Source organism: Equus quagga, chromosome 17, assembly GCF_021613505.1.
Source record: "Equus quagga isolate Etosha38 chromosome 17, UCLA_HA_Equagga_1.0, whole genome shotgun sequence".
Lineage (NCBI taxonomy): Eukaryota > Metazoa > Chordata > Mammalia > Perissodactyla > Equidae > Equus > Equus quagga.
Window position 1 is genome coordinate 30,491,548 of NC_060283.1, and position 27,316 is coordinate 30,518,863.

Below are 27,316 nucleotides of genomic sequence, written 5' to 3' on the forward strand. Positions count from 1 at the left end.
ACTGAGACACGGCACCGCCCCCCTGCCCCCCGCCGCGCGTCCCCGTCCCCGCACGGAGACACGGCGCCATCCCCCCGCCCCCTCGCCGCGCGTCCCCGTGCTGGCACCGAGACACGGCGCCGCCCCCGACCCCGCCGCGCGGGAGGAGCGCCCGCTGCCCGCCCGATCCCCGCCCGGTCCCCGCGCGGCGGGAGGGCGCACGGCCCTGGCAGGTGCGGGCGGGCGCGCGCGCGCAGGAGGGAGGCCGTCCCGGGCGTCTCGCGGCCTCTCCCGGTCGGTGGGTCTGGCGGTGCTCGGAGCAGGCCCGGCGGGGGCCGCGGCGTAGGGCGGCGCTGACCCGGCTCGAGACCGTGCTCGGGCGCGCCCCGTCGGCCCCGCCGCCGCCCGAACAGTTGTTGACAGCGGAGCCCGGACCTGCCGGTGCGCGGCCCTGAGCGTCGGGGCGCAGAGCCCCTTCCTGTTGCGGAGGGAGAGACCTCTTTGCTGGGAGGCTCTCGTGTCCGGCGCGGGCCGGTGCAGCGCGGAGAGACGGTCTTCGCCGCGAGCGCGAGGAGCTCCTGCCTCGGTTCCCTGCCGCGGCACAGCAGGCGGGTGATCGTTGAATGAATGACTGAGCGCATCGTAAGCAATTGCATGGTTCTCGCTGCGTCCTGTCGCCCTACAGTGGTAGCTGCCGTTTATGGGAAGCCCGTTGTGTGCTAGCTGTTGTTAGGCGCTCTCTGTCGTTTAAACTTCCCCCAAAGCGAAGAGCAGGTAGCTGCATTTTACAGATGGGGAAAGTGAAGTTTGACAGCTAGGAAAGAACCCAAATTGAAACCCAGGTATGTCTGAGGCCGACGCCCAGCCCTCCCACATATACTGACATCACAGGGGTGACACAGCTGTCAATAAACACTTAATGGGGATCTGGGGGATAGACTTATACGTGTAGAGCATTTGTGGCGAATATGGTTTTTCTTGGCCCTTAAGAAGTTAAAAATCTAGGTGGAGGGTTTAAAAAAAAAAAAGAAAAACTAGCAATTTTACGATCTGGCCCCAACCCGTCTTTCCATCTTCGTCACCTGCCACTTGTTTTTCTGCTTATTTTCATCTGCCTTCACTTGTGCCATTTGAGTGAAATGCCCCCGTTGTCAGCTCCTCTCTCCCTCCAGGCATTTTTTAATTGCGTGCAATCCTGCTCTTTTCAAAAAGACCAGCTCAAATGTCACCTTTTCCGGGTAGGTTATCCCAGCCTCCTTCCAGGCAGAGTTAGTTTCTCCGTCCGCTCTATTCCCTGAGTGATTTCACGCTGCTGTGAAGGCTTAAGTCTCACTCTGTCCTTGTAAGCATGCCTGTCTCCCCCTCTGGACCGTTCCTTCTCATTTTTCTTTCCCTATTTAAATAAGCATATTTTGAGTTGGATTTAAGGCAGTGATGGATGCCAGATGTCTGCTCACCAGCCCTACAGGGGTTCAGAGAAAGGTGGAAACACTGGTGAGTTTGGGGCTTCAGCCAGATCTTAAAAGGATGGCTTTAGTTTGCTGAGCTGAGCCCTAGAGACCTGGAGATCCTGCCTTTCCTCCTCCCTCTGCAGGGTGAGTTACTTCATCCTTTCTGAGCTCATTCCTAGCACGTGAGGAGGATGAAATTAGAGGTGTTTTTATTTGTCCTTGCTCATAGAATATACTGGTAATGTTATTTTTTGGATCTTGGAGCATTTCCAGAGCCAAATAGGATTTAGGACAGAGAGGAGATGGGTGTCTGGAGTGGGATGTTGGAAGGTAAAGGGGCACGATATTAAAGCAGCCTTCCCACCATGATACAGGCTGAAAATATCAATTCCAGTAACTAAATTTTATTTAATGGAGGTATCTGAAGTTTCAGATAATAATATCAAGCGATTCTTCTCATCTGTCTAATGTGCAGAAGCGAGTCTGCCAAACCTCCCAAAAGCAGTTGACGTTTCCTTTAATCCATGGATTACCTTCCAGGTGTGTAATGAAATCTAATTAGTTTTTATGAAAATGTTTTGTAGGCTTCAAGTGCTAATAGTACAAATGCTCACTCTTCAGTATTGTAAATACGGAAACATTGTCTTCTCCCTTAATTGGAAACAACTTTATTCCTATTCTAATCAGCAGCTAAAAAAGTTAAAACCCCTCCCAGCCACATGTATTGTGATTGTGTGCAACTTTCTGTCTTACCATCTTTTCCTGCTGACTGGCAAGGAGTTAATAAAGATATTTGCCCCATACATTCTTCTTAAAATTCTGTCTTCTGTCTGTCATCCCAGGGATCTCATCCACGTAATAGGGCCAGGGAACCAGCCCCTCAGCCCAGCGTCTTCACTTGGAAGCCTGATTAAAAGCATTATTTCCAAAGAGTTTTCCTATCCGCTTTCAGGAATGAAAGTAAAGAACAGAAGAATTGAATCATCCTTTGGTTAAAATAGAAGCGGGCAGTTAGCGGTGTTCTCTCCTACCAGTCCGCGGCCCGTGCGCTCATGCACGGTCCTCGTGGTCCTCAGGAGTGGGCAGACAGACTCGCTACTCTCCATCTCAGGTGCAGGTTCGTAATTTGATGGAGGATCAGTGTCATTTGACAGATGCCTGTTGAATCACTGAAGTAGAATGTTATAGCTGGATAAGATCTTAGCAAGCCCATTTCTTTTGCAGATGAGAAAACTGAAACCAGAGAGAGTAACGGATTCGCCGTGAGTCACCCTGCTGGGTAATGACAGAGCTGGAGCGCTTCAGTTCATTTTTCTTTTCTTTCCTAGGAAAGTGAATAAACTTAATTGAGAATGTCTGAAAACCTTGACAAGTCCAATATAAATGAAGCAGGAAAGTCAAAATCAAATGATTCTGAGCAAGGCCTTGAAGATGCTGTGGAAAGTTCTGAAGGAGCTTTACAGAAAAAAATAAAGTCGGGCTCTGCCAGCACCCAAGGAGCGCAGAGACCTCCCTGTAAGCAAACCTGACTGTGGCCAGAAGCAACGTTGTTTCAGATGAGATTTTTATGAGGCTTCCTTGTACAGGGGGCCCTGGGCTGGGTTCCAGTAATATGAGGATACTGCCAATAATTAGCATTTGAGAAGACCAACAGTTTCTCAGCTAGCAACCCAGTCACTTGTGGGTTTTCAAATCCGTGAGAAATTAAAATTTTAGAGTATGTCCAGAATGTCCAGAATGTGCGTGTGTCCCAGCAGTCTGTGACTTTCCAGTTTCTCTGAAGGGTTCCGAGAAGTAGGAGGGCGGAGTGCAAATTGCACTTTTAATTAAAAGTATTTGAAAAGTCTGAGGCAGGTTCCAGCCAGGACTGTGCTTGTGTAGGTTAAAAAAAAAAGCAATTTTTGAATGTGAGCGAGTTCCCCACACCCTGACTTCACTGCCTGGGGCTTAGTGCCCACGAGGTTGAGGGTTCGCTTTGCTGAAAGCGGGCGAGGAAGTCATTTCAGCTCCCTGGCACAGGCAGGCCTCGCCCGTGCAAGGGCGGCCGTTTCTGCGTGTATTCCCGGCAGTGCCCCGACTCGTCGTCTGTTAAGAATACTTAGCCTTTTTGAAGTGAGTCCAAAAATTAAACTTTTCAGAGTGTCATAGTCTGAGAATGTCAGGGTTGATGTTATCTCTTTAAAGTGCGGATGATCAGTAATGCTTTACATTTGGAAGAAGTACAAACATTTTTGGGTTTGAGGTGTGTTTCTTTTAAAATGATTAAAGCCTTTCTGGGGTAATTTATTAGTCGACATAGTATTCTTATAGCAAACATCAGCAGACCCCCTTTTATTGTGGTTTATTATAACACAGATTTACACTACTCAGTGAAATTGTGCTGTTAGTAACAGGCTGCCGGGCATGTGTTAGGCCTGGTCTCCCACATGTATGGTTAGAAAGCTTCTATTTTCTCATTTTTAAAATGAGGAAAATACACTTATCTCTTCGAGTGGATGTAAAGATTAAATGAATTCATGTAAAGCATTTAGAACAGTGCTTGGCACATTGTAAATGCTTGATAAACATTAGTTGTTAAAAATACTGCTACTAATGTGTCATCTGTTGCATTTGAAGACACCAAGACTGCTTGCCCTAATGTGGATGTGCATGACTAACACGGTAGTTTTACCATCTACAATTTCTGATAAAGGAGGACCTTTGGTTTAGATCTCAGTCATTCTTTGATGGATGGCCTTGCCCTTCACATCCTGTCATTCTGATGCCATGAGTCCAAATTAATGCAAGCCAGCCCTAGACTATGATACCTGAAATTGTATGTCGTTATATCCTTAAGGCAAGAATACTTATCCTGGGACCCGAAATCAAGTTTTAGGGAATCCAGGAACAGCCAAAAAAAGTGTATCAACATCTGGGTGTATATGCGTTTTTCTAGGAAGAAGGTCACGGAAGCTTTTGTTAAATTCTCATAGAGGTGCACACCGAAGTGAGGCTTAAAATCAGTGCGCTAAAATATTCCTCGGTCTTTCCTGCTCCTTCTCCTTGTAGGGAGGTAGGGGACTGTGGGCCCAGTGGTAAAGCTAAGACCCCATAGTCTGGGGACTAGGTCGGGAGGCATGACTGGACACATAGAATGTAAATAAGAATTTACAAAATGGGACGTTTCCTCCAAACTGTGTACATGTATAGCTGCTGAGTTTAAAGTAACTCCAAAATCACATCTGGAATTAAACAAATTAAAATGTAAATAGTAAAAGGATAACCTTTAGTCTTGCAAGTTATAATACAGAGTAATTTTTTTTTTTTTGGTAAGGAAGATTCACTCTGAGCTAACATCTGTTGCCAATTTTCCTCTTTTTTTTTTTTTACTTGAGAAAGTTTTGCCCTGAGCTAACACCTGTGCCAATCTTCTTCTATTTTGTATGTGAGATGCCACCAGAGCATGGTTTGACCAGTGGTGTAGTTCCACACCTGGGGTCTGAACCCTCGAACTCAGGCTGCTGAAGCAGAGTGTGCTGGACTTAACCACTACAACACAGGGCCAGCCCCACAGGGTAATATTTTAACAGTAGAATTGCTATTGGTAACTATGATATTGTGATTTATAATAAATATATATTTGGTTTTCATCCCATTTCTGGCACCAAACTCCTAAAACTGTTGGAATTTCCTAAGTAATGAGAACTATAAAGGTATTTCTTAATATGTTAATGAAGTGACTTTTGGAAAGCCCCTGGGTAACCTGAGGAAGGGGACTCGCCAGGGGACCCAACCATGTGATTCAAGGGTTAGAATTTTAGTCCCACTCGGACCTCAGGGAGAGGAGAGGGGCTGAAGGTGGACTCAGTCACCAGTGGCCAAGGATTTAATCAAAAATGCCTGTGTGATGAAGCCTCCATGAGAACCCAAAAGGGTGGGGTTCAGAGAGCTTCCAAAGTGGTGAACACGCGGAGGTGCTGGGAGGGGGCCTGGGAGCTCCGCGCCCTTTCCCCAGACCTCGCCCTGGGCACCTCTTCCATCTGGCTGGTCCTGAGTTACATCCTTTTATAATAAACCAGGAATCTAGTAGGTAAAATGTTTCTCTGAATTCTGCAAGCTGGTCTAGCAGATTAATCGAACCCAAGGAGGAGGTCATGGGCACCTCCAGTCTATAGCCAGTTGGTCAGAAGCTCAGGTGACAACCTGGACTTGTGACTGGCATCTGAATTGAGGGCAGTCTTGTGGGGCTGAGCCCTTAACCTGTGGGGTCTGACCCTATTTCCTGATAGATGGTGTCAGAGTGGAGTTGAATTGTAGGACCGCTGACTGGTATCTGAAAAGGGCTTAATGGTGTGGAGAAAAACCCTCTCCTAATCTGAGGTGGTGATTTAATTCTAAAAGGTAATCTGTTCTTTAAACAGAGAGATCCTTAGAGGAAGGATCAGGAACTCTAACTCAATAATGTTTCCTCTGAGATCCTCTATTTCTGTATGCTTTAATTCTCTGCTCACAAAGCACCTTCTGCTCTAGCATTTAATCATCTCATTGGCCAGTAAAAGTGCTGTATTCAGATGAAAATCATCAATTGCTATTCCAGGTAATGTTTCCCATTTAGCATTTTGGTTTATTCCATAAAATCCTTGTGAGTTTATTAGTAGGTCACAGTCATCCTACGATAAATGGATGACACTGAGCTCCAGCATTTCTAAAGCTATGACTAGACTTTGAATTGCGGGTCCCTGTCTTCCGTCAGTCAGTTGTTGAGTGTTACTAGCCACTGTTGCTGGGTGCAGACTGTGCATCAGGGGCCCAGCAGTGAACCAGGCACATCCCACGTGGTCTCTGTCCTCACGCAGCTTGCAGTTGAGTAAGGAAGATGAAGTTTCCACACAGCGTATAACTTCTGTGGGTCAGCTTTACCCACTGCCTCGACAGGAGCTGTTGGGGTCACATTTGCCATCTGCCCTCCGTAAGTGTCCATCCACTCGTGTGACTGGAAGCATCCATTTAGAATGTGTAGACCTGGGGCCGGCCCAGTGGCACAGCAGTTAAGTGCACACGTTCCGCAGCCCGGGGTTCACCAGTTCAGATCCCGGGGGCAGACATGGCACCGCTTGGCACATCATGCTGTGGTGGCGTCCCACATATAAAGTGGAGGAAGATGGGCACAGATATTAGCTCAGGGCCAGTCTTCCTCAGCAAAAAGAGGAGGATTGGCAGCAGTTAGCTCAAGGCTAATCGTCCTCAAAAAAAAAAAAAAAACCAACAGCTTTATGGAGGTATAATTGGTATACAAAAAACACACATACTTAATCATAGACTTTTTAAGAATAGGAATTACTCTTTGTTCCTTGGCTCAGAACACCTGGGGAATATGAGCACTTTCTTTCTGGCAGATAAATTTCAAGCTTGATCAAAAGAAAGAGAACGGAGACCAGTTAGGAGGCTCTGGCAGCCGCTGGTAGAGAAGTCGAGTCTGGACTTGGAAACCAGGGCACTGGAAAGGAGAAAGCAGAGGCGACTTTAAGTTTTTGATTCTGTGGCCTTCACTCTACAAAATTCTGTGTCCCCCACCCTCTGCTTTGTTCACTGGTCAGCTGCAGAACTCTCACATTGTGTCTTAGAATTCCAGACAGGGTGGTGGCTTTAGCGTTGTGTAAATAGCGCCTGGCGCCCCAAAGCTCTCAGGGCTGTCTTAATGTGGGGGATTCATTCGTGGCACAGGCTAGCGTGGAGCAAAAGGTCAGCTGTGATGGGAGCAGAAGGAGCCCTTAGATTTGGCATCTCCTTTTGTTCCTTTGGGACAGACAGGAGGCAAAGGGATTAGAAGATAAACCCTCAGCTTGTGGGTAAGTTGATAGTCTGGAACTTAAAGTTTTCCTAAGTCTCAGTTTATTGTAATCGTCTTCCATTGACCAGTCTTAGTGAAAAACTGATGTTTTGAGTATTGTAAATGATCTCTGCTTTTAGGATTCTGGGTTAAAAGAAAGCATGAATATGAAATAGGTAAAATTCTGTTGTTTGAAATTGCCAGAACATTTGCATAAATGGAGGCTGACTGACAGTATTAGCTGGTACTAAAACCACTGCCTTCTCCCCGTTGTAACAGAAGCTCTAATCCAGAGAAGCAATCTCTTACGTTGGGTTTTTGTTGCAGCTAGCCCTCCTCGATTTGTGACGGTGGAAGAACTTGTGGAGACAGCGAAAGGAGTCACGAACATGGCTCTCGCCCATGAAATTGTCGTAAACGGCAACTTTCGGATTAAACCCGTTGAGTTACCAGAAGACAGGTCAGTGGCTGCTGAGTCATCTTGTTAGGGGGCACTCTGGCTCCTCAGTTCTGGCAGTGTTTTCTTCATTTGATGTCAGTATGTTCACGTGTATTTTTCCTTTTGTATGCTGTTGCTGAAAAGTATTTCTTATATTAGGAATTATTAGAGTTTGAAAGTGGATCTGGGGACACTGATCCTTCAAAATGTAAATAAAAGGTCTGGAAATCTCCTGTAGAAATGTTTTCTGTCAGGTTCTTCCTACTCCCTGGGATTTCGCGGCCTCATCTTGTGTCTTCATTGCGTGTTTCATTCATGTCTTCGTTGTAACTACCACACTGTACTGTGGTTGTCAGTTTAATTGTATTCTTCACCAGACTGTAAACTACAAAGACAAGGACTGTGCGTCATTCTCTGTATCCCTAGCAGCTGCCACGCATCATACTGAATCTAAAATTCTATTGATTATAAGGTGTACCTTTTAAAATGGATTGTGATAAGAAAGAAAAAACATTGCCTATTATAATTGTGAAAGTGCCATGAGAAACAGTGGGACTCTGTTAACAAAGGAGGAGTGGCTGCTGGGTGGGCAAGCTATGGTGTCTACCACACGAGGCTTTTTAGTAGGACTTTGCAAACATTTTTTATATGTTCTTCAAAGATAGTACTTTTTCACATTAATAATAAAGAACTATTTGTTTTGCTCTCATAACATAAAGACTAGTTTTAATGAGATGTTATATGTAAGTTGTTATAGTTTGGTACCTAATTAACAGTTGTCCCATATATCACATGGGAATAGGATATTTTTAGGAGATAAAGTCCTGCAACCCTATATACATGCTGAGCTATCATCTTAAACTGCTTAATCATAAATACCTTAGGAAACTTGCTGGTATCAGGGGAAAATTAACAGCTCTGAACTTTGCAAGATTCTTTTTATCATATGGCACTGACTAATGTCTGTCGAATTAGTTGAAAGTTACACTTTTCAATGAGATACTTATTGAAATAAATCACTAACTAAAAATAATGTATGTGATTGGCTTAAGTATGTCTGGGAAATCTTTCCTTCATCCAAATTATTTTAAAAATTTCTCATCCAAAACCCATAAAATTTCTGCTTTTTGAAAGTGACTTGAGACTCAGATGTTTTTGCTTTTTTTGTTTGTTTGTCTCATTTGCCTCCAGCTTGGAGAAGAGGGTAAAGGATATTGTCCATAAGGCTTTTTGGGATTGCCTGAGTGTCCAGCTAAGTGAAGACCCCCCAGCCTATGACCACGCCATCAAACTGCTTGGAGAGATCAAAGAGGTGAGGGCAGAGTACAGTGTGCCACTGGCCTGCTGTGTCAGGAGTCTTTACGCAACCTCTCTGTGTCTCTGTGCTGAAGACTTTAAAGAAATCAAAGGATTGGGAAGTTAAATTACTTGCCCAAATCTCAGTGTAGAGTATTTTTGGCTTAATGCCCTTTTTAAAATTCCAAATGAGCTGTGATAACCTGAAGACATTACTCTTGTAAATGAAGAAAAGGTTCATATTTTTAAAAACATAATTATTTAAAGAAAAAAATTTCTTTAAACAAAATATTTTACAAAATATAAATGATTTATAAAATTTTTAGTAGGTATGGACATTTTCAATTTATAATGGCCAAAAACTGACTCAGTCTGTGGGACGGAGAAGGCCAGGGCTGTTTCCGCAGTGCCTCTAGAAAGAGTATCGGAGAAGCGGTATGTCCCGGACATCGGCATCTGTGGGTGGTTCACAGTAATTCATGTGTTTTCCTTTTCTCACTTTTTTTTTTTTCCAAAGATTTTATTTTTTCCTTTTTCTCCCCAAAGTCCCCCGGTACATAGTTGTATATTCTTTGTTGTGGGTCCTTCTAGTTGTGGCATGTGGGACGCTGCCTCAGCGTGGTTTGATGAGCAGTGCCATGTCCGCGCCCAGGATTCGAACGAACGAAACACTGGGCCGCCTGCAGCGGAGCGCGCGAACTTAACCACTCGGCCACGGGGCCAGCCCCTCCTTTTCTCACTTTTAACAGTTTTTTGTTCTTGTGTCCAGTTGATTGCTACCTGGAGCTTAAATAGCTAGTGTAAATGATTTGTAAACATGTTTTTCTGTAGATTTGTTGAATAAGAGGTTAAAGTATGTATAACATTACAGTAACAATTGGTGAGCCCTTAATTTGGATAGTTTTAAATTCCTTTACATATAATCAAAAATGATGTCTGACTAAGAACCTTTGATTAAATTGCCTGTGCTCTCTTGCAGACTCTCTTATCTTTCTTGCTGCCTGGTCACACCAGACTGAGAAACCAGATAAGAGAAGTCTTGGATCTGGATCTGATACAGCAGGAGGCAGAGCATGGGGCCCTAGACATTTCCAAGCTGGCAGAATTCATCATTGGCATGATGGGTACACTGTGTGCACCTGCTCGAGATGAGGAAGTAAACAAACTCAAGGACATTAAGGAAATAGTGCCCCTTTTCAGGTATGGGAATTGTATTAATTGCCTTCAGTGCACCTAAAAGACAAAGCCTGTCTCCAAGTTGAAACTTCTCGAGTGTACATATTCGTGCGTTAAAAGAAAAATTTAAAAAGCAAACATTTTGTAAAATACAGAAAAGTAGAAAGGAGAAAATCCATCCGTAATTTTACCATCCAAAGACACGATTGCTGTTATATTGATATGTATTTTTTTAGTTTTGTTTCCCATAATATTTTATTTGAAAGATTCCAAACCTACATAAAGTTGCAAAAACAGCACAATCAACACTCATAGATCCTTTACATAGATCTACCAGTTTTTAACATTCTGTCAATTTGCTTTATCTTTTTACATATATGTGAGTATGTACTCATATGTGTATACTTTTCCCTGTGAACCTTCTGAGGGTTAATGGCAGACTTTGTGACATTTCACCCTTAAATATTTCAGCAAGTACCTCCTAAGAATGTGGACATTCTCCTACATAATCAAAACACAACCAAGACATTCAAGAAATTTAACATTAATATAATCCTATGAACTAACATATAGTCCATTTTCACTTCATTTAGTCTTTTGAATGTTTATTTTTAAATATATATAATTTTGATGAAATTTAGATAATTTTTATGCCAACATGGGCAAAGGATTGACATGATACTGCTTGAGAATGTAGACTTTTAGTTAACTGCTTCACACTGTTTCCTGTGAACAGGTAAAGACGTTATATATCAAAATGCTAGTAGGCAACATTGCTTATGGGGAAAATGACCTCTAATTGGTAAACTGCAACTGAACTGAAAGGAATGATGATGAACTGTAAATACTGGGTGGGACACCGTGCTTTGCACTAGGAGTGGGATGACTGGGGTAACTGGGCACGCCTCCTTGGAGACCCTGGAAGCTGAGCCATAGAGCTGTTGCCAAATACATCGGGACAGGAGGCCTCTGGGCCAGGTGCGCCCTCACGTCTGCGGTGTCTGCTCTTGAAGAGGACTGCTTGCTGCTGCCCTGTCGGCAAACTGAACAGACGATGCCAGGCCTGTGGCTGCTGGTCGTCTCGTGAGTCTGCACGTCCAGTTGAACTGAAGGAGACCTCCTGGTGTGCATTGCAGGCCTGGCTTTCTTTGCTAACACTATATCCCAATCATTTCACTTATTTTTTAATTGAAAGTGTCATTGAGGTAATTGTATATTCACATGGAGTTGTAAGAAATAACAGTACACTTCATCCAGTTTCCGCCCATGGGGGCATTTCACAAAACTGTAGTATATCACAACGAAGATATTGACATTGATACAATCCACTGATCTGTTTAGATTTCCTGTTTTATTTGTACAATTGGTGTGTGTAGTAGATTAACTTTTATACAGTTTTATCACCTAAGTTGGTGTATCCATTACCACATTCAAGATACTGAACAGTTCCAACACCACAGGGCTCTCTTGCATTGCCCTTTTATAATGTCAGCCTTAGAAACAAAACAGCCAGTTATTTTACCAGCAAAATGAGTTTATTCGGGATTAGGCAAAGAATCGCAATTCAGGATGTGCCATGCTATGGCAGACCATAAGCAAATCCAGCAATAAAAGAGGAAGAATGTTATTTTATAGGGAAAAAGGAAGAATTTGGGAGGGGTTATTTTGAACAAAAGTCCATTGGAGAAAAGCCAGAGTTCAGGGTTGTGATGATTTCTCATTGGCTGAGTTGCTGCGGTCGTGGATTTCTGTTTGGGGTGCAATGTACATTTCTTCCTGTAATTAACAATTCTTTCCTGTTGAGGACTTCTGTTGGGGTCTGTAATTGACTGTCTTTCCTGTAATTGATCTGGAGTCCATGGGAGCTCCCCCCCCACTGCCTCTGGACTCCATCGTAGATGAGGTTTCCCATTATTATTTTCACGATAACCAACTTGTGATTTCTTTCAATTCCCCATAAGCATTTTCAGTGGTTGCAAAATCTTCATTTGCATAGATATAATTAATTATTTCTCTGTTAAGGTGGACAATTAGATTATGTATAATTATATACTGTTTAATCCTGCAGTTTTTTTGTGTATTTTAGGTTATTTCCTAAAGCTAGCTTCTCAAGGGGCCAGCCCTGTGGCCAAGTGGTTAAGTTCCCACGCTCTGCTTTGGCAGCCCAGGGTTTCACCCGTTCTGATCCTGGGCGCGGACATGGCACCACTCATCAGGCCGTGCTCAGGCAGCGTCCCACGTAGCACAAGCAGAGGGACCTACAACTAGATATACAACTATGTACTGGGGGGCTTTGGGGAGAAGAAGAAAAAACAGCTAGGTTCTTAAAATGGGTTTACTGTGTCAGAGGATCATGAACAGTCTTAAGACTCATTGCACGTTACCAACTTGCTTTACAAAAGTTTTATAGGCAAAAAAAGTCTCTTTCATTTCCAGCTTTCTTGATATCATTATGATATCAATGTTCATTGCATACAGAAATGCCCTGCATTGTATACCTCAGAGTTTGGACAGAGCATTGAAAAGCCCTCCTAAAAATAGTTTTCATTTGTTCCTTCATTTAGCAAGCTCTTACTGAGCACCTCTTATGTGCTATGCATGGTGCTAGACATTAGATATGAAATAGTCAGTAAAAGCTTTAATCCAGCGAGGATACATGAGGAATTCCTGGGAAGAGGGTCCTCTGGGGAAATGGCTGGTAGCAAACTCAACCCGACTCAAATTCCTGTTGTAAAGAGGGGGCACTGGGGCGCCTGGTGGACTGGGGTACACGCCCGTGGAGAGGAGGCGGCCGTGGCGGCCTAGTGCCAGCTGATTGTGGCCGTGATGGCACGTGGGCCTGCAGGGCCAGATCTTTTGAGTTTTCAGAGAAGTAAGGAATCCTGTGAGCACAGACCATGTTTGTGGGTTCCTTCCAGTCAGTGGTACCCCGGTTGGTGGTTTCCAGTGTCTCTGGTTTCCTGTACGTGGATTTAGGGAGCTGTTGAGAATGCTCAAAGGAGAGACAGAATGCCCTCAGGAAAGATGGGCTTTCCCGCGTGTGCGGGAGGCGGACAGATGGGAGGGGGAGGGCCCTGAGCTGTTCCTCAGCCTGCCGTGCTTTCCCATAGGAAGTCCCTTACGTGCAGGGGAGCGTATTCTGTCACAGTGGTCAGTCAGTCCCAGAGGGCGTCCGGGGACTTGGACACCGTTTGATCCTGTTCCTGCTTCTGTGCAGGGCCACACCTAACCCTGTCCCTTGGGTTCTTAACCACCTCCTGCAGGTAGGCCAGTTAGCAGCTGCTGGCCTGGAGAGAGTAGTCGTGGTATGTGACAGGCAGGACGGCAGACACCCTCGGCAGGGTCCGGTCTGCCCACTGGGTACGTTCCGAGTGTGAACTAGCAACTGTGCCGCCAGAACCAGAATGCAGAACGCAACCCTGACACTAGGAGAGCCCGGAGGAGAGGAGAGGAGAGGAGAGGAGAGGAGAAAGGAGAGCTAATTTTCTTTCTTTCCTGGGGAAGTGAATTGACTTCTGTGCGACTGGGGACGGGGTGGGAAGCTCTCCGCCCTGAACCCCAGGCCCTGGGCTCTGTCCCTCCTCTGTGGCTGCGCGAGGGCTGACCCGGAGCCCAGGAATGCGCTCTGGTCTCGGCAGCCTTTGGGGCTGTGTCTGCTTGGGGACCAGGGGTGGAGGAGCGGGGCCAGAAAGCAACGTGAACATTTACAGTTTTCCAAACCGTTGTTTAAGTTTCTGTGTTCTCTAAATTTTTCTTAATCTACTTCTCATGATTTCTCTAGCTTTTCTTGCTCCCCTTTCTGAGATGAGATGATGATCTCAAGTCAGTCCCCTCCTTCCTTTAACACAGTGTTTACTCCCAGGCGCCCGTTCTAAACCCTTTTCTCTCCCTGTCCCTCAGGGCGATGTTCTCTGTGCTGGGCCTCATGAAGGTGGACATGGCCAACTTCGCCGTGAGCAGCATTCGGCCGCACCTCATGCAGCAGTCGGTCGAATATGAAAGGAAGAAGTTCCAAGAGCTTCTGGAGAAGCAGCCCAGTACGTTCGCGCCCATGGTGCTTTCTCGCGGTCTGTGTCTGCTCATTTTAGTTGCTGTAGCCTGTTGCAAACGGTATTGTTTTCAAAACAAAACTAAAATTTAGTATGAGAATAGTCTAATTTGAAGACAGAAAATTCCAAAACATTAGGACTTGAAGAGAAAACTTAATCGAGAAGCAAGAGAAATATAAACAGGATATAAGAATAGAAATTTAAGGGGCCGGCCCGTGGCCGAGTGGTTGAGTTCAGCCGCTCCGCTTCGCGGCCCGGGGTTGGCGGGTTCGGGTCCCGCAGTGGACACGGCACCCTCATCAGGCCACGCTGAGGCGAGGTGGCACTCACAACTAGCACATACAACTGTGCACTGGGGGGCTGTGGGGAGAAGAAGAAGAAAAAGATTGGCCACAGACGTGAGCTCAGGTGCCAATCTTTATTTTCAAAGAAGAATAGAAATTTAAAAGAGTGAAGAAATCCTAAGTTAAATGGGTTTTCAATGAAATCAGGAGTTTGACGTGAATTATATGGTTGGCCTTGATTGTAAAATCATGACAACTTGTGACTTTGATTCACTTTTTTGTTCCCTGTCAAGTGCATCAAGAAATTGCACTTTTCTTCGCTCTGTATGCAGAAATCTTCTGATTTCATACCCAGAGAAAGTCTCCTCTTTAGGAACCTCTCAGGTGACTGCGAGGAAACAGGGACTGGAAGCGGAAGGACGCTCGCTTCCCGGCGACCCTGGCTCCGCTTCGGCGGGCGCGGGGCGGTCTCCGGCCGTTCGTCCCGCGCCCTGCGGGGCCCGTGCGGCTCGCGGCGGGCGGCCGGCGGGAGGTCGGCGGGTCGGCCTCAGGCGCGGCCGGAGCTCGGCGCCGTTCCCAACCCCGTTCCTCAGATGCGGAAGTGATTTTGAGAGATTTGTGACCCGAACTGACTGACCCCGCGGCTCCCTCCCCGCCAGCATCGCCCCGGCCTCGGCCGGCTGGGCTCGGAGGCTGAGGGCCCGGCGAGGGGGCGCTGCCCGCGCGGACGCGTCCTCGGCCCCCAGCCCCCTAGGGTCGCGGTGGTGACGGCGCCGAAGCCGCGGTCCCGAGCCGGCGGGCTGCGTGCCCCTCAGCCGGAGCGCCGCCGCCCCGCCGCGCCCTCGGCCGCCCTGGATTTGGGGCCCCGCCGGCGGAGCCGCCGCGCCTCCAGGTCTGAGGGGGCCGCCTCGCGCCTCTCGTCTCCGGGGCCCCGGGCGCCGCTCCGCTCAGGAGACGAGGGGCGACAGCGGGCCCCGCGGGGCTCCGGGCCACCTCCCGCGAGACCTCGGAGCTCGGGCGGCGCCGGTGCCTCGTGCTCCCTCGCGTTGGTCCGCGCCCCTCGCGGCAGCCGAGCACGTGCTGCCGGCTTCTCTGTGGAGAGCGTCGCCTTCAGACGGGGCCTGAGGGGCCGCGGGCGCTCAGCGGGGAGGCGCAGCGCGGGGTGTGGGCGCGGCGCCGCCCAGGGCCCCTCCCGGGCCGTCCTGGTAACACGCGGCCTCGTCCCCACAGACGCGCTGGACTTCGTCACGCAGTGGCTGGAAGAAGCCGCCGGCGACCTCGCGGATCGGACGTGTGGACGCGCCCTGCCGGCCGGGGGCGGCGCCGCGGGCTCTGGGGACGCGCCGGTGCCGGTGCCGGACGCGGCGGCCGTGCAGGATCGCGCGTACCTGCGGCTCCTGCGGTGGGACCACCTGCGGAGGCCGTTCCCCGAGGTAGGTGCCGCCGCCGCCGTTCCTGGGGTGCGGCCCGACTCTAAAGAGAAAGCTTTCGTTACGGTGTGGTTCACATACCAGGAAACCGCCCCTTTAACCTCGGTGATTCACTGGTTTTCGTGCGTTCCCAGAATCGGGCGACCGTTTTCAGAGCATTTTCACGGCCCGCACAGAACCGTTCCCCTCCCCCAGCCCTGGACCCGCTGCTGTCGGTCTTGGTGGGTCTGCCTGTTCTGGGTGTTTATACAGATGGAGTCCTACAGCGTTGGCCGTTTGTGTCTGGCTGCTTTCACTGCACAGAATGTTCGTCCATGTTGTAGCGTGTGTCAGTGCTTCGTTCCTTTTTCTGTTGTTGTGGTAAAATATACATGTTCACCTTTTTTTTTTTTTTTTGAGGAAGATTAGTCCTGAGGTAACATCTGCTGCCAGTCTTCCTCTTTTTGCTGAGGAAGACTGGCCCTGAGCTCACATCCGTGCTCGTCTTCCTCTACTTTACATGTGGGACGCCACCACAGCATGGCGTGCCAAGCGGTGCCATGTGTGCACACGGGATCCGAACCGGCGAACCCGGGCCGCCCAATGGGAACCTGTGCACTGAACTGCTCCTCCGCCCGGCCCGCCCCAGAGTTCACCGTTTTAAGCCCGCGGTTCAGTGGCGTTAGGCACGTGCGCCTGGGCGTGCAGCCGTGGCCACCGTTGTCTCCAGAACTTTCTGTCTTCGTGAACTGAAGCTCCTCCAACACCAGCTCCTCTTCCCCGCTCCCAGCGCGGCCCCACGTCCGCCTGCGCGAGTCTCCCTGCTGGGGCCGCACGTGAGTGCCAGCGTCAGTCCTGCCCTTTGTGCCTGGCTGACTTCACTTGGCACGGCGTCCTCGAGGCCCGTCCCCGCTGCGGCTGTGTCCGCGTGTCTTTCAGGCTGAGTGACCGTCCGTCGCGTGGCCGCCCGCCTTCGCTCTGTTCCTTCCTCACTGAGGACGTTCGGGCGGTTTCCGCTTCTGGCTCCTGTGAGTTGCTGCTCTGGCCGCGTGCGTGCAGGTCTCTGTGCGGCCGTGCGTTTCCGGTTCGCTCGGGCGTTTCCGGTGCGGCCGGGCGTTTCCGGTGCGCTCGGCGTGTGCCCGGGAGGACAGCCGCCGGGCCTCGTGGAGCCCGAGAGCGCGGTGAGGGGCTGCCACGCTGCCGCCTCAGCCGCCGCGCCGGTTCCGGTCCCCCGGCAGGTGTGGGGCCTCCCGTTTGTGCGGCTGAGTTACTCTGCTGTTTTTGTGTGTTTTGATGAAAACCACGGCAGTGAGCTACTTTTCGGTTCTATCTGAAGAAACTTCTTCCCCTTCCGTGCAGAGCAATATTTTTTCTTTTTATGTTTTTCACAGTAAGGGCTTCTAACGGCCCGGACTCACAGGGGAGCCCCCCGTTTTGTCTGCAAGGAGCTGGGCTGGTGTGCAGACTCCCCTCTCTTTGGAGGGGACTCGGGCTTCTCTCCTCTCGCCTCAGGTCCTGCTACGTCTCTAAACGTCTTTCTCATCTGAGTTCCTTGTTTTTCTTTTCAAGACGTTGTTATACGCATAAGATGGCACCTCTTGCCGGAGTTCCCGGTTCTGTGCCGGAGGAGGCTCTGAAGGGGGTGATGCAGCGGGCTCTGGGATGGTTCCTTCCTGGAGAGTGGTGTGCCCCCTCCTCCGCTGGAGGGCCGGCTCAGCCTGACGTGTCTCTTAAAGAACAGCCGGGGGAGCCCGTGTTTTCATAGCTGCTCGGAATGGGTACTTGGACCTTGTTGGCATCCCAGACTCAAGTGCGGATGCTGCGGGGAGGCCGCAGAGCGAGGGGCGGCCTGTCGCAAAGTGAAGTCACGAGAGGCTGAGGATGGGTCTGTTGAAGCATCTTCGTTGAACAGTAGAGGAGGCTCGGTCTTCAAAGGTAGATTTTACTTCCCGAGAAGAATCGTAAGCTAAGACCCCAAATTGTTAATGTCTTGGTTTAGCATGTTGGTTTCGTATCGGAAGAAGTCCTGAAAGTTTATTTGATTAACCTGTAAAAACTCGGTCCCTCCTCCCCACCAGGCGACTTTGGCCTGTGGACCCCGGGGTGTCTTTCACGTGGGGATGCAGCTGTGGAAATTCACTCATGGACTGCTTTCTAGTGGCTTTGGGTTGTTTTCTGTCCTTCCTACTTTTTCTAGCTACTATTTATTTTTCTTACTCACTTCCCAGTTCTCGAGAGCCTGCTTGGTGCAGGGTGCCGAGGGGGATGATCGCTGGCTCTGTGCTCAGGACTCTCCCCACCTCCCTCCTGGGCTCACTCTGGGTGGGGCGACTGCTGTCTGGTTTGTCACAGGATTTGGGAGTTTCAGTTTTAAAATCAGGACAAACTGGGAGGAGTTGGTCACCCTAATGCTGTACCCTAACCCTGTACCCTAACTTAGACAGGGATCACTCTTCCCTCTCTGATGATAGAACTTCTTGTTTATTGAGTGTTGGCTCCGCCAGCCACTTTATATACATGGTCTTTTTGCATCTTTACAACAGCCCTGTGAAGTAGGAAACCCTGTTTTGCATGAGGCTCAGAAAATTGAAGAAACTTGCCTGAGGTTATGCAGCTATTGAATGATGGAATCTGGATTCACATCCTGTCTGTCTCATGGTTTAGTTTTGTTTTGTTTTGTTTGCTGACGAAGACTTGCCCTGAACTAACATCTGTCGCAGTCTTCCTCTATGTTTTTGTATGTGGGTCACCACCACAGCATGGCTGCCAAGTGTTGTAGGTCTGCGCCCAGAACAGAACTGAGAACCCAGGCCCCTAAAGTGGAGCATACTGAACTTAACTGCCAGGCCACGGGGCCGGCCCTGTCTCATGTTCTTAATGAGCATGCTCTACTGTAGCCTTTCTAAGGATGAAAGGGCTCTGAGATGGAAGGAGAGTTCACATGACTCCCCAATAGCTCTGAAATGACTAGAAAATCCTAAGGAAACTTGGGGGGGGGGGGGGGTGGGGCTATGGCCCCCTGCCTTCTGCTGGCCAGCCACATCTACAGCTCAGGGATGATTTCTGTTGTGTTTATTACAGACGGTTTTGATGGACCAGGCTCGCTTCCAAGAACTCCAGCTGCAGCTGGAGCATCTGACCATCCTGGGGGCCGTGTTGCTGGTCACGTTCAGCATGGCAGCCCCGGGAGTCTCCAGCCAGGCCGACTTTGCCGAGAAGCTCAAGATGACTGTGCAGATTCTGCTAACAGATATGCATCTGCCGTAAGTGGCTGAGAGCAGTGGGCTGGATGGATGGGAGGCAGCGGGTGGCAGAAGCAGACTGCAACGGGGGTCTCCTAGTGAAGGGCAGAATCTGGGGCCGCTCTCTAGGAACTGAAAGGAAACCTTGCCCTCCAGCTTTCTTCACCGTGGTGGAATTGACTCAGGGCTGTACAGTCAAAGTTGGAATCAGCTCTAGGGCTCACGAGGCTGTAGGATAGTGACCTCCAAATATTTGTGACCAGGATCCTTAGCAAAAAATTCATTTTTTGTTGTGATCTAGTACACACTTAGACACATATGTAGCTGAAGTAAAAAACTTCACAAAGTGAAACTTACCCTGACTATGCTTAATACATCCCAGTGTTTCTATTCTATTCTCATTCCATTAAAAATATATGTCTACATTGGTTGCTACCTACGGAATTGCTTTCACAACCAACTAACAGTTTGGACAACACGTCCCGAGGGAAAGGTCATGTAAGAAACAAGCTGTGGTCTCAGAGTTGCGTGTACAGTCATCTTTGGCATCCCCCCGGGGGATTGGTTCGAGGGCCCCCTGCAGGTACCAAAATCTGGGGATGCTCAAGTCTCTTATATAAAATGGAGTAGTATTTGCATATAATCTGCCCATGTTCTCCTCTAGATTACTCATAATACCTAATACAATGTAAATGCTATGTAAATATCGTTATACTGTATTGTTTAGAGAATAATGACAAGAAAAAGTCGGTACGTGTTCAGTACAGGCAGAACCATTGTAGGTCTTGCCATCAGAGGTTGGTTGAATTTGCAGATGTGGAACCCACAGATACAAAAGGCAGACTCTGTGGTTGAAGATTCCTTGCCTTTGCACATTCGTCGTAGACATTTACGCTGGGTGAAATGGGTCACTTTATCAACCAGCACTAATCCACGCTTGTGTGAGGCCGGCTGCTGTAACTGCTCCTGCGGCAACATCAGATTAGCTACTTATGTGGTTTAGGGCATATTGAATGTGTTTGGATGTTTCTAAGTAAGCACTGTATCTGACAAGGTCCACTTCAGAGGAATCTTCAAGGGGAATGTCCCAAACATTCTCATCCTTACCAAATGGGGGAATTGTACTGCTGAGTTACATGAAGTGTGCGTGTGTCCATGGCAGTGAGGGGTGTGTCCACATGGCACGTATCCATCGCTGTGTGGGTGTGTCTACGTGCTGTGACCAGAGCTGCAGAGTCAGGCCTTAGGCCGGGAGGGTGTTTGCTGAGCTGAGGCCCCTGCACAGGTCTAGTCCTGGGCTTCGCCTCAGTCACCCTGCAGTGGAACTGCTCTGTCACAGCGACTGCTGGGGGCCCATGCAGCGCTGCCCAAGGCGACCAGCCCTGCTCTGCCCTGTCCGCCAGGTGGTCAGGGCCTGGCACAGAGTCAGGACCAGCAGTGAGGCCCGGGCTGGCATGTTCGCATCCACCTATTCTACTGCACGAAAGACATCGACCCCAGACAGAGGCAGTTGCCTTCTCCCGGAATCCCCACAGCAGGAGGGCCCCCACAGATGCTCTGGAGAGCCTGGGGTCCCTGGGAAATTGGGGTGCTGATTTTCTTGACTTTTGGATTTCAATTTTATTTATTCTTTTAAAGTAGTTGATACACTGACATGTTTCCAAAATTAAAAGGGACAAAATGGTATCCGACTAAAAGTGTCTCTCCCTCTGCCGTCTCACAGCTACACGATTTCTGATTTCTGGCATGTTGCTCCAGAGGTGTTCAAGGTGTTTATAAGTCAGTTCCAGGCTTCTTTCACCACATAGATCCTAGTAAGAAGTGGGGTTTTGGGTCGTTGGTCCTGGGATAGTCTGAGCCCTCCCCTTCCCCCCATCCCTTCTAGCGGAGAGAGAGAGAGACAGAGAGTGCCCTGAGCCAGGGGTCCCAGCCTGAGAGGCCAGGAGGGAGGAGGCGAATCTCCCTGCACAGAGCACTCCCTGTACTGGTCTGTGCCTCTTGGTGCGGGTGTGGAGCTGGGCAGGCGTGGGCTTCGTTCACAGGTCCTGGCTCCCCTGGTTTCTCCTTTCCCTTCTCTCTCCAGCTCCTTCCACCTGGAGGATGCCTTGACTGCCATCGGGGAGAAAGTCTGCGTGGAGGTGAGCAGCCGCCTTTCCCTGTGTGGGTTCAGCCCCCTCACTGCAGACCAGGAGACCGCGCTCAAGGGCCAGATCCAGGCTGTGGCCAGTCCCGACGACCCCGTCCGCAGGATCGTGGGTATGTTTGGGGGAAGACAGGGAGCAGGGCTGTGCCCTCAGGTGGGCTGGCAGGCAGGCCCTCTGAAGAAATCTGGAAGGGTTTTGATGGGTAGGAGTGCTGAGGAGTGAGGTGAGAGTGATTGATCGCCATGTTGCAGTTTGGGTCCCCCAAAGGTTTGGACGAGTGGCCAGCAGCCGCCATCATTCTGAGGGAACTGGCTTTGGACCCTCGCTCCCACACTGTGAGATCACAGCAAATACACGCGTGGGTCTCTGCCCGCAGCTCCTGGCACAGGGCTCCTAAAACCCTTGTGTTGTCCTGAGGGACAGAACACCACCAGCATCTTTTGTTCTCGTATTTGGTCCTTGTTTTTTGTTTGTTTGTTTGTTTTTGTTTTTTTTGAGGAAGATTAGCCCTGAGCTAACATCCACTGCCAATCCTCCTCTTTTTGCTGAGGAAGACTGGCCCTGAGCTAACATGCATGCCTATCTTCCTCTACTTTATACGTGGGACGCCTGCCGCAGCATGGCTTGCCAAGCAGTGCCATGTCCGCACCCGGGATCCGAACCGGTGAACCCCGGGCCCCTGAAGTGGAACGTGCGCACTTAACCACTGTGCCACTGGGCCAGCCCCTGTATTTGGTCCTTAACCTGGTTCCTGACACAGAGCTTCTAGGTCCTTTGGAATTTCCTGGGTCATAGGAGTTCCTTTTGTTCAGTGAGGTGACTCTGGGTGGACGCCCGACTGACTTCAGGACAGGGGCTTGTTGCAGGAAAGACCAAGCTTGGAACTTTCAGGCCCCCCGACCCTCCAGAGAGGGGGAGGGACTGGAAATGCCGACGTGATGACCCCAGAAGTCCAGGGTTGGAGAGCTGCTAGGTGGGGAACACCTCCACATAAGGGGGGTGCTGCACCCCCACTCCAAGGGGCTCTCCCAGACCTCACCCTGTGTGTATGTCTTCCTGTGGCTGTTCATCTGTATCCCTTATCACATCCTTTATTTTATAACTAAACAGAACTATTTCTTTGAGCTCTGTGAGGGAGAGGAGATGATGAGAACCTCCAGCTTGTAGCCAAGTCGGGCAGAAGTTGTGGTAACCTGGGGACCTCCTACTTGTGACTGGCATCTGAAGTGGGGACAGTCTGCTGGGCCGGGCCCTGCACCTGTGGGGTCTGACGCCCTTTCCAGGTAGTGTTGGAATTCAGCACGACGGTAGGACACCCAGCTGGTGTCACAGAGGATTGCTTGGTGTGGGAAGCCCCCACACTGGTGTCAGCAGTGGTAAGAGCGCAGGAGGCACGCAGGGCTTCCCTACAGAGGTTTGTGGGGTAGCGAGGCAAGTGACCTGACACTGGAGTTTCCTCATCTCTCAACAGGGACGGTACCAGCAACCTCACGAGGTTGCTGAGGACGGCAGGCCTGTGCTGCAGCACGTAGCGAGCACTCGGGGGAGTAGCTGTTCCTGAGGAGAGTCCTCGGCTGTCAGCCGTTACTTCCCATCGTCACAGCAGTGGCCCCGTGAAACTTCTGCTCACTAGTTGATCAAGGAATACAATGTTTATCTAATCTTAAAAATTCAGGTTTATCTTTAGTGTAATTTAATTAATTTTGAAGTCTTTCTTCAACTTTGTATGAAACCAGATAGGCGTTCAGCACGTAACACAGTCAGGTGTTGCTTAACGATGGGGATGCGTCCTGAGAAAGGCAGCGTTTGGCGGTTTTGTTGTCTTGCAGACGTCACAGTGCGTCACACAGACCTCCATGCTCGTCTTCTGGGGCCACCGTCATATATGTGGTCTGTTGTTGACTGAAACATTGTTATGTGATGCAGGATTATAATGAAAAATTAGCAGGCTTCAGGCACAAGCTGCATTATCCATGGTGATTAGATTTCAGGTTGGAGTAGAAGGGCTGGGCTAGTCACGTAGGCCTGTTTCTAATACTGACTGTTTCTATTATTATTAAGTAATTTACGAAAAGAGAGTTACAAGGATCAGTGGTTTTTAAAAGTTCCGTTCTTTCATCCCAGAGGCAAGTGGGCTGCAATTTCCTCTGGGGGTCCCTCTGGAGGGGCCTCAGGCAGGTGCGCAGCCCCCGGATTGTCAAGAGCCCTCTTCTCACCCTTGGCAGAGCCTGGGCGGTGGCTGCAGAGAGACCTCCGGCTAGCGGGCTGCTCCTTGTCCTGCATCTTGCTGTTTAGTAACGGCCAGTTATAGACATGGGTAAACCCAGCCCTCGGGCAGGATGCTGCCAGAAGCTCCACTTCTGGGTGAGGCTTCCGGCTCTAGGGACCTTAGAAAACAAAGCTAACGCTGGAACAGGGGTGATCAGACTCCTGTGGTCAACAGTTTCTCTGTTATGTGTTACCGGGTTCCAGAGGGTGTAAGTCATTTGACCTGAGAAGGTCCCCCAGGGTAGGAGGTGGGCACATCGTTTGAAAAAGCCCATTCAATATACTGTCCCTGTTGTTTTTGTAAGACACCCCGCAGGAAGGGTCGCTCACACGCACTCTTCTTTGGCTGATGAGGATGCGCAGCAGAGTGCAAAGGCATGGCCGAGGGCAATGGCTGAGCAGCATCAGCCTGCAGCGTCCCCGGAGGTGGACGGGGTTGCAGATGCCCGACTCCATGTTCCCACTGTAGGTGTGAAAGAAGGGAGCTCAGGCTTCTTGCCTGTGGGCCGAGTGAGGAAAGGCGGATCCAGAGCCAGTGGTGCTGGAATCGTCTCTCGAGCTTGCGGTTGCTGCTTTACCCATCCCCCACTGGACGTGGGCTTCAGCAGCGGCGGAGGTGGCCTCCGTACGTCTGGCTCCTCTGAGAGAAGAGCCCCTCGGCACTCTCATTCCCCGATGCGTTCATACGCTCGTTCTGGCTTCCCACTGGTATTTGGAGCTTTTCCCAGGGTGGGGCACAGGCTGGGCACTGTGCTGGGCGCTGGGGAGAGAATGATGACCGAGATGCCCGTGGTTCCTGCCCTTGTGAACCACCATCCCGAGAGGGAGGGGACACACAAATGGGCGAATGTTCACAAGTGTAGGGGCAGGCAGGTATGTGGTCTAGGGGGTGGTCAGGGAAGACTCCCGAAAAGGTGATGTTTCAGCTCAAAACCGAAGCAGACGCAGAAGTTTGTGAAGTCACCCTGAACAAGAAACAACCACCTGCTTTCTCTTCTACCACAGATGCCCGAATCCTGACCTTCTTGGAAACCTGCCTTGCCTCAGGTCATCAGAAACCATTGCCCACCGTCCCTGGGGGATTGGGTCCAGTTCACAAAGAGCTGGAGGAGCTTGCTGTTAAGTTCGTTCGCCTGGTCAACTATAACAAGATGGTCTTCAGTCCCTACTACGACGCGACCCTCAGGAAGATCCTCGTGGGACCCTAGCACACGTGCTCCCTGCAGCGCCTTGTGACCCACCCGCTCAGATGCCTGTCTCACCTCTAACGTCGCTTCGGAAAATGGCTATTTAGTACATTTCTGTTTAACAGCACCAATTCCAAAAGGAAGAATATTGCTCATCACTGTTGAAAAGACTTGTTGAGAAACGCGCTGACTTCTCTTTTGAGGGTTAGTGTTTACGAGCGCAGGTTTACACATCAAAGCAGTTTGTCTTGTGTCGGGTTTCACAGGTGGCCTCAGCTTTTGGGGTGGGCTGCCCGTGTCTGCACCCCGCTGTGTCAGGACTGCAGCCGCCTGTCTCTCCCAGGCCTGGGGCCTCTCTCTGCCTTCAGGGAGTGGTTCTTTCTGACCCCCAAGAGTGTCTGACAGCCCCAAGAGGGAAGAAGCGGAGCCGTGAGCAGGACGTGCTTAGACTCCTGTCCCTCACACACGGCCCCTCCGCCTCCGTCCAGGTCTTTCCTTGGAATGGGCTTGCGTAGTCTTACTGCCTTTCCCCCGACTTCCTGCCCCCTGCCCGGTCCAACCAGAGCCCCAGAGCGCTTTTGTTCTCGAGGAGAGTTGCGTGATTCGGAATAGCTTATTCTTTTACTCAGAATTAGTCCTGAGCCTGGATGATAACAGTTAGGACTCAGGCGATCGAGAGAAAGGGAATTCTTTGACTTTTAAGCCTTGAAAGTTAAGGAGGAGAAAAACTTTTAAAAAATATATGTTAGGGGCTGGCCCGGTGGCCAAGTGGTTAAGTTCATGCGCTCCGCTTTGGCAGCCCGGTGTTCATCGGTTTGGATCCTGGGTGCCGACATGGCACTGCTCATGAATCCATGCTGAGGTGGTGTCCCACAGAGAAGAGCTAGAAGGACCATGAGTAGGGTATACAACTGTGTACTGGGGCTTTGGGGAGAAAAAAAAGAGGAAGATTGGTAACCGCTGTTAGCTTAGGGCCAATCTTCCTCATCAAAAAAATTTTAATGTTAGTATAATATAAAAGAAAACAAATGTTTGGAATTAGTACTGAAAAATTTGCTCTTCTACAATACACAGATGTGTTGATTGGATTAGGATTCCAGAATTAGACTTAATTGTTTCCAGATAAAATAGTGTAAACTTACTTATTTCTTGGATAGGGAAGTCCTTGAAAACCCCCGGGTTTTCAGTAGTTTTCAAGGAACTTCAGTGACCAGAATTCCTGACATGTCCTGTGACTGAAACGGTAGTTGGGTCTCACAGATGACCTGATCTGTTGAAAAGATGAACCATGCGCGCGAGTGTTTAGACAGGGACCTTCCGCCCCCAGAACAGCAGGGGCTGGGGTCCCGCAGGCGCCCTCACTGCGGCCGAGGACCCCGCGCCTCTGGGCTGGGTGGTGACGCCAGGCTTCAGAGGGGAGCAGGTTCCTTTGGGGGGAGTGCGGTTTCTCCAAGTGCGCTGCACACCGCTCGGGGGTGTGCCTTGCAGTCAGGGCGTTGGAAGCGCCAGGTGGTCAGGAGTCGGACCCCAGGACGGATCTCCCGGTTCCGTTGGGAAGTGATGCAGTTCAGGGAGTAGAGCTTGTGAGGAGCACGGGGGCGTCCGGAGCGGCGCGCTCATGAGGCTGCAGGGCTGGGGCGGTGACGCGTGCCGCCCCCAGGACCCGAGGACCCGAGGACCCGGGAGGGGAGCTGCGCCCCGGGTGGACAGGTGCGCGCCGATCTCGCGCGCCTTCCTTGTTCCTGCCTCTGGAAGAGCTCACTCTTGCGAGGTCTTTCCCTCGCGGGCTCCTGAGCCGACGAGGTTGAGTTCGGACGGTTGGGAAGGGTGACGCCCGTGTAACGGGGCGCCTCCCGGGAGCCGGGGCCCCAACGCCTTGCGTCCGCTGGGCGAGGTGAAGAGCCCAGAGCGAAGGGGCAAAGTCCAGGATTACAGTATTCATATTGAATCATTTTGTTGCTGCTCGTTGACGATAAGTGAGCTAATTTTCCTCCTGGAATCTCATGGGATTGCACTAAGGGCCGCGAAAATGCATTTGTTCATTTAGTCACTCAGGAAATGTTGATCAAGCACGTACTGTCACTCCTCCAGCAGCTCTCCCTCCAAGACAGGATACCCTTTGGGGTACAGATTATCCTTTAGAATTGAGTTGGTTCTATATACTGTGTACTGATTGTGTTTGTCACGATTTCCTGCCTAACAGTTTTGTGGAAACAAGTGTCTTTTATGGAAGTGCCAAGTTTATTCAGCAGGAGGGCTTCACTGAGTGGACAGAACGGGCGCCTGAGAGGTCTTATCAGCAAGTCTCGGGTTTATCTGATAGTCTCACGAAGGAAGGAAGAGCAGTACCTGCTACTTTGTCCTTTGGTGGGTGGCTGGGTGGGTGGATTCTCGGTCTAGGTGTTTTTTAAAAAAAATCTCATTACTTTTAAAGCAAGCTGTAAAATGTGATTGTTTATGTAACCACATAACCCAACTATAGGTATGCTTCAGATAAGAACCACACTGATACGATGTCTGGCCGATTAACTGCAGTGGACAGGGGTCTAAGAGCTGTTCTCTGTGAAGAGAGTGATTCGTAAG

General features: G+C 49.8%; 1 protein-coding gene across 7 annotated transcripts; it reads left to right on the top strand.

Moving 5' to 3' along the window:
• Positions 1 to 152: 152 nt before the first annotated feature.
• On the top strand, positions 153 to 25,569 carry TCP11L1 (t-complex 11 like 1). 7 transcript variants are annotated; one of them, XM_046642969.1, is made up of 11 exons: positions 507 to 621; positions 1,906 to 1,970; positions 2,759 to 2,945; positions 7,567 to 7,699; positions 8,870 to 8,990; positions 9,954 to 10,174; positions 14,051 to 14,187; positions 15,714 to 15,916; positions 18,974 to 19,155; positions 21,218 to 21,390; positions 24,552 to 25,569. In XM_046642969.1, exons 3-11 carry the CDS (start codon positions 2,783 to 2,785, stop codon positions 24,752 to 24,754), a joined length of 1,536 nt encoding a protein of 511 aa, XP_046498925.1. In that variant the 5' UTR covers positions 507 to 621; positions 1,906 to 1,970; positions 2,759 to 2,782; the 3' UTR covers positions 24,755 to 25,569. The 7 variants fall into 7 exon arrangements, with proteins under 7 accessions (XP_046498928.1, XP_046498924.1, XP_046498925.1 ...); XM_046642967.1 differs by lacking the exon at positions 507 to 621 and adding an exon at positions 685 to 821; XM_046642972.1 differs by lacking the exons at positions 507 to 621; positions 1,906 to 1,970 and adding an exon at positions 153 to 212.
• Positions 25,570 to 27,316: the final 1,747 nt, after the last annotated feature.

Bases quoted from the DNA above. Each gene is read 5' to 3' on its own strand.
- TCP11L1 (XM_046642972.1), top strand. From the start codon at position 2,783: ATGTCTGAAAACCTTGACAAGTCCAATATAAATGAAGCAGGAAAGTCA. The intron at 8,991-9,953 runs GTGAGGGCAGAG...GCTCTCTTGCAG, and splicing joins TGCTTGGAGAGATCAAAGAG to ACTCTCTTATCTTTCTTGCT. The intron at 19,156-21,217 runs GTAAGTGGCTGA...TTCTCTCTCCAG, and splicing joins CTAACAGATATGCATCTGCC to CTCCTTCCACCTGGAGGATG.